Source organism: Juglans regia, chromosome 7 (genome assembly GCF_001411555.2).
Source record: "Juglans regia cultivar Chandler chromosome 7, Walnut 2.0, whole genome shotgun sequence".
Classification (NCBI taxonomy): Eukaryota; Viridiplantae; Streptophyta; class Magnoliopsida; order Fagales; family Juglandaceae; genus Juglans; species Juglans regia.
In genome coordinates this window covers 31,404,803-31,416,432 of record NC_049907.1, presented here as the reverse complement: position 1 = coordinate 31,416,432, position 11,630 = coordinate 31,404,803, and the positions used below count along the sequence as shown (strand labels likewise).

The window sequence follows — 11,630 nt, the reverse complement described above, 5'->3', positions numbered from 1 at the left end:
TAACGGGATTTCCTAAAGCCCAGGGAGGACAGGATTCAGTGTGGATGATCATTGACAGAATATCAAAGTCAGCCCATTTTATACCAGTCCAGATGACCTACTCGATGAGCAGGTTGGTAGAGTTATATGTCAAAGAGATAGTCAGGTTGCATGGAGTTCCATCCAAGATAATATCATATAGGGACTCACGGTTTACATCAGCCTTTTGGAGGAGCGTGTAAAGGAACCTAGGAACAAAATTGACTTACAGCACTGCCTTCCACCCTCAGACAAACGGCCCGTCCGAGAGGACAATTCAAATTCTTGAGGATATGTTACGGGCATGTATCTTGGATTTTAAAGAGGGTTGGATGAAATACTTGCCATTAGTTGAGTTCGCTTACAATAATAGCCACCAGGAGAGCATCGATGCAGCGCCATATGAGCTTTTGTATGGGCGCAAATGCCTATCGCCCCTTTGTTGGGACATGGTTGGTGAGTAAAAGATGTTGGGCCCTGATCTAGTTCAGATTATGCAAGAAAAGGTGGCCATCATCAGAAAAAGGCATGCTTTGGCTCAAGAGAGTCAGAAGAAATATGCCAATCGTAGAAGAAAGGAGCTACATTTTAAGGTAGGAGACAAAGACTTTCATTATTTTATTATTTATTACTTTTATTTTGAGATAAGTGTGCTTTTATTATATATATATATTTTTTATATATGTGGGTTATTAAATAATTCAAGGGTATGATATTTTTTTATGACCTTATAATATTTTCTTCCAAGCCCTTTAATTTTATTTACTCAAGAAATGACCCAAACTCTCTCTACCATTGGATGGGTGGGTAAAGGAAATACCTTTCCACATTTATCTCCACCCGTCATTTCCCTAGCTTATGGGATAAGCCTTGATCAAATCCATTGGCTTTTCTCCCCTTTGAACCCGTAGCTTCCTCAATAAGCCATGATCAAATCCATTGGCTTTTCTCCCCTTTGAACCCGTAGCTTCCTCAATATGCCAACTAAATTCCCTCTTTCTTCTCTTTTACGTCGGCTTACAAGAGAAGAAAACAAATCATCTTTTCCTCTTGCACCCACCGACATCTAGAGCAAGGAAAGGAAGAAAATTCTTCTAGCCCTCACTGTACGACTACAAACCCTTCTCTCCCATTCCATTTCTCCTCCAATCTCAAGCCAAGCTTCCATTTTCCCTCCTTCTTAAGAGGGAAATAGTAAGGTAAGAGCATCCCTCAACCTTCTCCCTTGTGTATTTCGAAACTTAGCCAAGGTTTAATCAAGTGGGTTTCTCTTGTTAACTATTGATGTTTCAATTTTGAACTTCCAGCCAAGGGTATCGTGTGCCCTCTGTTTCCTAAGTTGAATCCACCTTCCTCTTCACCATTTTCATGTTTTGGGAAGGATTTACCCAAAGGTAAAAACCCTAACTTGACCCACTTGGTTTTAGTTGATTTTGGAAACCATTGAGTTGTTTTAGCTTGAATCTTAGTTTTTAGTTGTTGTCTATGAGTTGACAAACATCAATGCTCTGTTCTTTTGGCAAAATTGAGCATATTGAAACTGTTGGGAGGTGTATTCTGCTATCTTTCAAAATTGGTATTCCTATTTAACTTGGTTAGTCACAAGTGATGATTATTTGATATGTCGATATATATATATATATATGTATATAGATGAAGAAACCGTGGGTCATGCTCTGTTTTGGTGTTCCAGCCCTGCGTTTTGCAAGGCAGATTTTATAGTCCTTTCTTGTGTTTTCTTGAGTCTAAGCCGTGTTTTAATTATACCTTTATGTGTTAAATTAATAGAGTTGAGGTTTATAATTTTAGATATACTTGCCTCAAGTTTATGGCCTAAGTAAGCGACTAAGAATTTCTAGTTAAACTAATGAACTTGTTTTAGGAATTTTAGTTGCCGAGTGTTGTACCCCTTTTATTATGCTATTTTTTCAGAAAATATATGAATCTTTTCTTAAGTCTTCTACAACTCTAATATTGCTTAATTATGTAGTTGGGATTTTGGTTAAGAGAGGGATGTTTAAGACCCTGAATGTACTAAGATTTGCTAGCTTCCCATGTACTGCAGAATTTCTGAAATATGTTCTGTTTTGAAGCCTAAACCTGCCCATTTCATCCCTTGGTCAATTTCACCCTTTTTGTTTTACCAAAGATAAATTTTAGTATGAGAAACCATTGAAGCACACTTTAATTCCAACTTGGAATTTAAGTAAGCATGTAAGGGTGTTGAATAGTAAAGCTTAAAGTGAAATGAATATTAATATGTTTATCCCATTTTATTGAATAGGAGTTTATTTTCAAAATTCAAGGAACCTACTTGTAAAGCATCGAGGTAAGTAGTTATGACCATGCTCCTTACACAAATCTCTCTTATGGAAGAATGTCTCTCTCTCTCTCCCTTTTCAAATGTTCTTCTAAAGAAAGAATAAACATATATATATATTCTGTACAAGCCTTTCTTGGTAGCCCCTGTTAAGTACCCTATTAATTATAATTGTGTAAATGTGTATAAGGTAATGCATCATGAAATTTTATACATGCTCTCCTAAATAACTACTCTTTATTTATATGGAGCATGACATGAAACATTTTTTCAAAGAAATGCATATGCATTTGGACTAAGGAAAAGATAATGAAAACGTTTGACTACAAAGAAAGGAGAGAAAATGAATGAAAGTATGAAAGTACGTAATGGCCATATGAATAAAAGGGGTACCAAAGGAAGGGACGGATTGGAATGGCAGGTAAGTAGTACTGGTAGTGCACCCAGCTGCCCTCCATGAAAGGGATTCCTAACCTGTGGCCGCGGGAGGAATTCGGGTCCAAAAGACCACTAACCCCAGCACACGGGCGTAATTGCGTGTACCAACCAAAAAAAGTTAAACATAAAGTAAAGTCATTTCTTAGAGATGTTTATTCATGAAAGAATAGTTATGCTTTAAGCCGTTTATGCATGAAAGTATAGTTATGCCTTAAATCATTTGTGCATGAAAGTATAGTTATTCCTCAAACTGTTTATGCATGAAAGCATTGTCAAGAACTAGCAAATGTTTATGTATGCATGTTTTCAAAAGAAAGATTACGTGATTAATAAGTTAATAGCATAGTGTACTACATACAGAGTATTAGACTCACTTTGTGTTTGTGTTTTAAACGTCCAGGTATGGATGAGGAGGTTGTGGAGCTAGGCACTTTCGAGGAGGGAGGGGCTAATGCTTAGAGTTCTATGTCGGTTCGACTTTGATGATAATGGTTTATGCTTTTATGTTTTTTTTTTTTTTTTTTGTGATGGGTTGCGTGTTGGGACGTTTTGTTGGCATGACTTTAGACAATTTGTCTTTGGGCATGATGTAAATACTATGGTGGGGTGATGGTAATTGTGTAACCTCTATGGTGGGGTGATGGTCACCCCACATACAATGGTTTAACTCCTTTTTGTATGTGTTGCAGGGACTGAGTCACCTCTTATTTAGAACTAGTTATGTTGATGAATGAATGTTGGACTTTGAGAGTGCTTTATGTAAAATGCTGGACAAATCGTCTATCAGGTGTTTTCTTTTAAACAAGAAGTGCAGAGTACATGCATGACATGTTCATGCATATATCCCTTGCCACCTTCGTAAAAACAAAAATACATAATAATATAGTGCTACTAATAATAAGGAAAGAACGGGTAAAGGGTCACAACATTGTCCTAGGTTAGGGCGGGGTTGTGACATAAACTATGCTTTATGATTTTTGGGATATTACGCCTTTATGGCTCATGTCTATGTTTGGACAATGTTTGGGTTATGATATTAGTATGGTGCCACGTACTTTGCAATTGCTTATCACGTTACTTAGTTTATTCGACTTTTATTATTTTTCTACTGTTACGTTATTGCATACTACTAGTGTACTTACGTGCATAGCATTTATATGTCATGAACGAGGGGTGTGTAGCTTTGTGTTACATGTCCCGGCGTCTTAGTCACCTTCCAATCTCAAGCGGGGGCTAGGGGCGCCACATGGATAACTATGATAGATGGGACTTTCCGCCTTGGCATCCCAACTGACGCCTAACACTCAAGGACCTATACCTACTGGTGGGCGGGAAAAGAGGATGGCCCTAGATTCCCTATCAGACGGTATGGGGGAGTGCCATACCTACCATCTACTGGTAAGGCGCCACTCGAGGAGCCATGCCTCGTTAATGGCGCCATCCTCCGGTCCCCATGCCACATTAATGGTGCCACCCTAAGATCCATGCCGCATTAAAAGATCCTGATAGTTGCAGTGGAAATGACATGAACTCTTTAACAAGGAGGACGGGATGTCCCCTAGCAACCTCGTATAAAAGTCGACCCCCCAGAAACAAAGAACTCTCTCAAAGCTCTAGCACTCTAGCACAAACTACTAAGGAGATTTATTAACTTAAGCATTGGAGGCTCCTTGGCCACCATCGAGCCCCTTCTATTTTCTTGAGTGTGTAGATATAAAGGCCCGGACTCGAGTTGTTGGAACCATACCAAAGGTGTACAAAACAAGATGTTAAAACAAGGGTAGAAACCACACACCGTTGTTGCAAAGAAAATGAGCAAAGAAAAAAAACATTTTAGTTTTCTCATGATTTAGTTATCTTAAGATTATAAACAAAATAGTTCACTCTATGGAAGCCCCCAAAATTGCTTATAATAAAATATTCCATATTTCTTCTTTCTTTCTTTTTTTCCTTTAATCTCTCTTAGAACCAAATCATCAAAATGGCAGTATAAAAACAAATGGACATGGTACATTTCCATTTGATGGAGGCATAATGGAAATGCAAATGCAAATGCTCAACCCTTGATCATCTTTTTTTTTTTTTTTTTTTATAGAAGAGCCGAAGCCACCTGTCCATGAGTGACCCCGTCCCAAATTTTATTAATAACCCTCACTTGTGGCGGAGGAATACCGTGGTAACAGACCGACACCTAGTATTACAAACAATATTACCAGATGTCAAAATTACAAAACAAAATTACAAACCTACTAAAACGGACAAACATTACACAAGAACAAGACACTAACGATAACGTAAAGAAGGCAAACCCAAATTATCCAAACGGATTAAACCACGAAGCACCCTAGGCACCTCCCTAACAAATCTCCACTCTGAATTAAGACCCAATGCACCACTCCGAGCCAACCAATCCGCAACTTTATTTCCCTCTCTATAAACATGACGAACAACGCACACCATAGAATCCATGAGAGACAACGTATCTTCCCAAAAATCTTCTAAATACCACACACCACACCTTCTCCTATGCCACCACGAAATCACCACTTGTGAATCTAATTCAATTTCCACAAAATTAATCCCCAACTCCTTACATGCTTTGAGCCCCTGAAGAACAGCTAACAACTCCGCTCTATTACTTGTACCGATACCAATAGAAGAATTAAAAGCATAAACCATAAGACCACGATCATTCCTAATGATACCGCCCACCCCTGAACAACCAGGATTACCCAGACTACTCCCATCTGTATTCAATTTAAACCACCCATGAGCTGGCTTTTGCCAAGCCACTGGTTGAACATGCTTTCTAATAGGAACCAAAACAGGAATATTCAATGACTGTAAAACCTGTAAATCATGTCTGGAACAATTACTAACCTTTTTCATATCTTGAACTACAACTCCCATCCATCTACTAATAGAAAGCCGAACCGAAAAAATAGACTGGAACCTTCCCTCCATACGCGCAGCACAACGTCTAGTCCAAAGATGCCAAGTAATAATAGACGGTAAAATCCCCACTATTATTCCCAGTTGAGAATTAAAAGATGCCCTTCGAAACCAAATTTGTACCGTCTCCCTCCAAGTACGACCAATAGGAATACCAAAAATAGATCCATAGAAGTGCCATATAGCCGATGCAAATTCCCCTGTAAGTAACACATGATCTTGATCTTCATAATTACCTTCATCACAACAATCACAACGAGAAACAATCTAGATCCCAATGCGCCGAAGACGATCATCAACACTTAATGCCATGAGCCACACCTTCCACATTAAAACCGAAACTTTAAGTGGAAGTAATTTATGCCATACCCAAGGATGCCACTCCATACTAGAACCTTGAACCCGAATATAATCCCAAGCGGATTTAGTCGAAAAATTTCCACTGTCATTCTTCATCCAGATTAATACATCAGATCCTCCCTTATACCCAGCCAAAGCCTCAATAATACTCTCCACCTTATCCTGACCAACTAACGTACTCAAAAACTCCACATTCCAACTATTGGACAACTTACATTCTTTAACTTGCAACATCGGATTACCCACTATCTGTAACTCATCAATTAGAGGACCCTCGTCTCTCCATTTATCATACCAAAATAAAATATTACCATCTCGAACTCTCCATTTAGAATTATTAAAAACACTCGGAATACTTTTGACAATCATTTTCCAAAACCTCGTACCTTTTCTCATATCAATAAGACACCAACTCGAATTTCCCACATATTTTCCTTTAAAGAAACTAGCCCACAAAGATTCTCCTTTCAAAAGATTCCAAGCAAACCTCATATGCAACGCTCTTTGAATATCTCCCCAAATTCCGCAAACCAAGACCACCCTCCTCTATTGGCTTACAAATATTCTCCCAAGCCACCCACTTTTTTTTTCCTTTACCATTAATCTCACCCCAAAAAAATGTGCTCAACAGTCGATTTAAAATTTTAATAATAGAATGAGGAACCTGTAAAACTGCAAAAATATGTAAAGCCATACTAGACAGCACATGACGAAGTAAAATTAAGCGCCCACCCGCAGATAATAATTTCATTTTCCAACCACTGATTTTATTCCAGACTTTGTTAATCATCTCCTCTAGATGCTCATGCTTAAGACGCCCTAAAACAATCGGAACCCCAAGGTATTTAAAAGGAAACAAACCTTCAGAGAACCCTGTCAGCCTTTTAAGATCTCTCTTTCTTGCTAACGAAATTTTAGGAGAATAAAATATAGCCGTCTTTTCTTTACTAATTTGCTGACCTGTCCATTTTTCATATTTTTCAAAAACCACCAAAAGTTCCTTAACCGATTTCTTACCCCCATTCAGAAAAATAACAATATCATCAGCATACATAAGATGAGAAATATGAGGAGTACCTCTAGCTTGGGAAAATTTTCCAATCTTGTTCCCATCAAAGCTTTGTTTCAAAAGTCTAGAAAGCACTTCTTGAAGAATAATAAAAAGGTAAGGCGAGAGAGGATCCCCTTGGCGCAAACCCCGCCTCCCTTGAAAGAAACCTTTCGTCGTACCATTAAGCATCACAGAATACCACACATTCGAAATACAAGCACTAATCAGAGCACAAAAGGAAGAAGGAAAGCCAAAACACCTCAAAACCTCAAGCAAAAAATGCCACTCCACCCGATCATATGCTTTAGCCATATCAACTTTAATCATAATATTACCACCATGTGACGTCCTCTTCAGAGAGTGAACCATTTCCTGGGTAAGACTGATATTCTCAAAAATACTTCGCCCAGGTATAAACGCACCTTGTTCAAGAGAAATCATTTTGGGAAGGAAACCTGTCATGCGATTCACAATAATTTTTGAACAAATTTTATAGAAAACTGAACAAAGGCTAATTGGCCTAAATTTATCAAACCCCGACGGCACATCTACCTTCGGGATAAGCACAATATAAGAAGCCGAATAAAATCTCGGAAGGCGTTTTGATAGAAAAAATTCTGAAATGGCTTCTAAAACGTCCACTTTAACCACCTCCCAGCAACTCATAAAAAAACCCGCGCCAAAACCATCTGGACCCGGAGAACTATTAATAGGAATAGTTGATAGAGCCTCTTTCACTTCAACCAACGAAGGGATCCCACAAAGCCGGACACAATCCTCATCATTAATAACCGACAAAATTAAACTAGATAAATCAGGCACCTCCCTAACCGGATTAGATCTTTGAAGAAAATCAGAAAAATAATCAACAGCTCCAAGATGAATTGCTTCTGGAGAATTAAACTCCAACCCATTCGAGGTTCTTAACTGATGAATCTTCCTATGCTTTTTATTAGATAACCACACATGAAAAAATTTTGTATTCCTATCACCACCCATTCTCCACTTAATTTTAGCCATTTGTGCCAATCTAATATCCTCCCTAAGCCTCCAAGAAGACAACTCATTAGAAGTCCTTACTAATTCCCTTTCAATATCATCATCCCAACCTCTCTGCAACAAATTTTCCAGATTCTCAATCTTATCTTCAAAAATAGCAATCTGAGTATTAGTTCTCCCAAATACACTCTTGTTCCATACACGCAACGCCACCTTAAGTTTTTTAAGTTTAGTAGCTAATTTAAACAGCCCCGAACCAATAACCGATTCAGACCAAACCTTTTGAACAAGAGTCATAAAATCCGGATGCTCAACCCACATTTGCTGAAAACGAAATGGAGGTGGACCATAAGAGAAAGGATCACTTAAAAATTCTATAACCATAGGACAATGGTCCGATGTAGTCCTAGGAAGATACAAACAATGAGCAGTCGGAAAAAGAGATAGAAAATTTGCATCAAGTAAAACTCTATCCAGCTTTGCCCAAGCTCTAGATAAACCTTGCTGACCATTACACCATGTAAACTTACCACCTTGTGAATTCATTTCCAACAACCCACCCTGATGAATCCATCTATTAAACTCATCAATTGCAACTCTATTCCTCGGACGCCCACCACACCTCTCAATATTTGACCGAATTACATTGAAATCCCCAGCAAACAAACACGGCTCCCCACCCATTCTATCCGAATTCAACTCCTCCCAAAGCATCTGTCGTTCAAGCCTATTACACTTTGCATAAATAAAATTACCCAAGAAATGATTACTTCCTTCGGTAATGCATAATGACACAAACTGCGAACTCATGCGAACCACCTGCACATCCAATTCATTTTTCCAAAACACCCAGATTTTACCACCATCAGTCTCATTAGATATCGCCTCATCAAATTTCAATAATCGCATGAAACTATGGATTTTAACCACACTCTGAAAAGGTTCCAGCAACACTATCAATTTTGGCTTATATTTAGACAGCATTTTTTGTAATCGTCTCTTAGAGGTACCTAAACCTCTTACATTCCAAACTAAAATTGATCCAATCATTGAGAAAACTTTTGTGCTCTAGTGATCACCCGCCTAGAACTACAGATCTTCTCAAACTGCCTCTTTTGATATTTACGCTTAACAACTTCATCTTCGGCAGCCGAGTGATATTCCTTCTCCTGCAAAAAAACTTCCGCACATTTCTCAGGCTCCGGATCAGACATCGAGCCATCTTCCAGACATACCTCTTCCGCAAGTCCATCATATACTTCTTTTTCTGCAGAACTAGGAATAACTTCTCCCTCCCTCATATCTGTTTCTAATTCTGTTTCCGTCAAACGGTTTGCACAATCCAAATGTCCGTTCATAATTCTTGGAATCATCTCTTCCGCAATTTCTGGAATCTCAAGATTATCCTCTTGATCCTTTTCCGGTTCCAACTCCAAATGATCAAGATTATCCGCTTGAACAACTAACACCCGATCCTCCTCAGCTGGTTCTTTTGACTCAACCTCTGTATGTTCAAGAACTGGAATATTAGTAGTTTCAAGAACTGGAATATTATTCTTATCCGTCGGCTCCTCCACGATCGGATCTTTTTGCCGAACCCACACATTACTTCCTACATTTTTTTTCCCAGCACGGCAAGTCTTTAAATTATGTCCCTGTATATGGCATTTAGAACAGAACGCTGGCAACGTTTCATAAACAATTTCTTGCTTTCTGCTAGTTCCCAAACCAGGCATTCCAATCCAAAAAGAAAGTAACGGTGTCTTAGCAACATCCATTTCAACACAGATACGAGCACCATCAGTCCGAGTAACACAACGAGTAGAGTTATCACTTCTAATAAATCTACCAATAGGTGCAGTAAGAATTTTAAGGAAAGATTCATGATAGTAATTCGGAGGCAAACCTGGAAGTACAATCCACACCGGAACAAGCGAAGGTTCTTCTTCTTCTTTAAATTCTGGAGTCCAGTGGAATGGACGGTAAGGAATTCCATCGATATCATTGACTTCACGAGACAGAGCCTTATTGCAATCCTCTTCTGAAACCATTCGAATAAAAACATTCCGAGGATGCCGCATATTGGAGACGACTGGAATTCCATCAAGATTCCATCGCTTATGAATGAAGGCCCGAATGGCATCCAATGATGGTCTGTTTCTCAAAAACTTCAATACGATCGAATACCGAAAAGGTTCGGCAGAACGTTGGACTTCTTCCTTAGAGAACTGGAAAAAAATTTCTCCATCCTTAGACTTCGGTAGACGAAAAGCCACAGACATATCTGGAAGAGGTTGAGGAACCACCGATACTAGATCCACGAAGGGACGCCGACCTCCGTTGATAGCAGCAGCAGCCATTACGTGCGTCAAACGAAGCAAGAAAAAACTTTCAAGGAGAAAGCCATTCTTGGAGCGTTCTTGGAGCCATTCTTTCCTATAGAACTTATTACTTAAGTTGTTGATATATTTTTGTTCTATAATGTGTATATACCCTTGATCATCTACTAAGAAAATAAGCTCCAAAAAGTATGGTCACCATTTTGGTTTGACAAAACAAGACAAAGAGGCAAAGTTGATAGGAACCAAGGTGAGCCTAGTCTTAAAGATATGTTGCAAGTTCCAGATGGGCCAAATACAAGTTCAAGGGCTTAAATGATGAAAATTCAGTTTTGATTCATTTGATAAGCTATGGAAAGGGCAACAACATGACTTAAAGGCTTTGGGCACTTGAAGGCTTTCAACTTATTTAATTTATTTAAAGAACTTATTTTATTAGCTTTGAATAATTGAGTTTATTATGGGAAACACTTAAGGGGGCCTATGCAAGGGCATGTTGGGAAAGTTATTATTTTATTGAACTAGGGTTAGGGTTACTGTAGCCAAGTTACTGTAGCGCCGTACAGTAGCCGCAGCACTGTTCACTCAGGGGTATTTTTGGAAGATGGGGCATTATTTTGGCTAGGGTTTAATTAGGTTTTAGTTTAAATATACTTTGTTGCCTCAAGTTAAGAAGTTTATGAAATTTGATGAATTTATTCATTGTGAGTTGTGTTTTACTTCTCTTGTACTTAATTGAACTTTTGAACTTATCAAAGCTAAATCACAACCTTTGTGGCGTTCCTCCTTTGTAATCTGGGTTCTTGAGACAGGTTCTTCAACGGGTCTAGATTTTAATATAATCTAGGTTCTTGAAACGAGTTCTTATAGGGTCTAGGTTCTCCATCCATTGGTTTGATTTTGGCATTCTTGGGAAGTTTTCAAATTGATTGTGGGTTCAAGGGATTCCATTCCCTTGGGTTCATATCATTTGGTATTCAGAGCAAGGTTTCTAATCAAGTCTGATTCTATCTTTAATTTTGATTCTAGGGCTTCATTGTTTTAGGGTTGCCAAAAAAAAAATACAAACAAAAAGTAGGTTGCCGAAATTCTTAAGGTTTTTGGTTTGACTGAAATTTGCATCTCCTAGGGTTTCAAAATTCTAGGGTTTCTT

The 11,630-nt window shown here is 38.5% G+C and overlaps 1 protein-coding gene across 1 annotated transcript; it reads right to left on the bottom strand.

The window, feature by feature from the left end:
- Positions 1–4,161: 4,161 nt before the first annotated feature.
- LOC108979366 lies at positions 4,162–9,047 on the bottom strand. The gene is made up of 3 exons (XM_035691499.1): positions 7,835–9,047; positions 5,375–5,523; positions 4,162–4,251 (listed from the first exon to the last, which is right to left on the bottom strand). Exons 1-3 carry the CDS (start codon positions 9,045–9,047, stop codon positions 4,162–4,164), a joined length of 1,452 nt encoding a protein of 483 aa, XP_035547392.1.
- Positions 9,048–11,630: the final 2,583 nt, after the last annotated feature.

What these genes read in the sequence shown, in the direction of transcription:
- LOC108979366 (XM_035691499.1), bottom strand. Translation starts at nt 9,047, where the DNA reads ATGCGATTATTGAAATTTGATGAGGCGATATCTAATGAGACTGATGGT. An exon ending in TCCTATTAATAGTTCTCCGG is followed by an intron (nt 5,524 to 7,834) that starts GTCCAGATGGTT and finishes AATTGAATACAG; the next exon opens with ATGGGAGTAGTCTGGGTAAT. An exon ending in CTGTTCTTCAGGGGCTCAAA is followed by an intron (nt 4,252 to 5,374) that starts GCATGTAAGGAG and finishes CATGGATCTTAG; the next exon opens with GGTGGCACCATTAATGTGGC.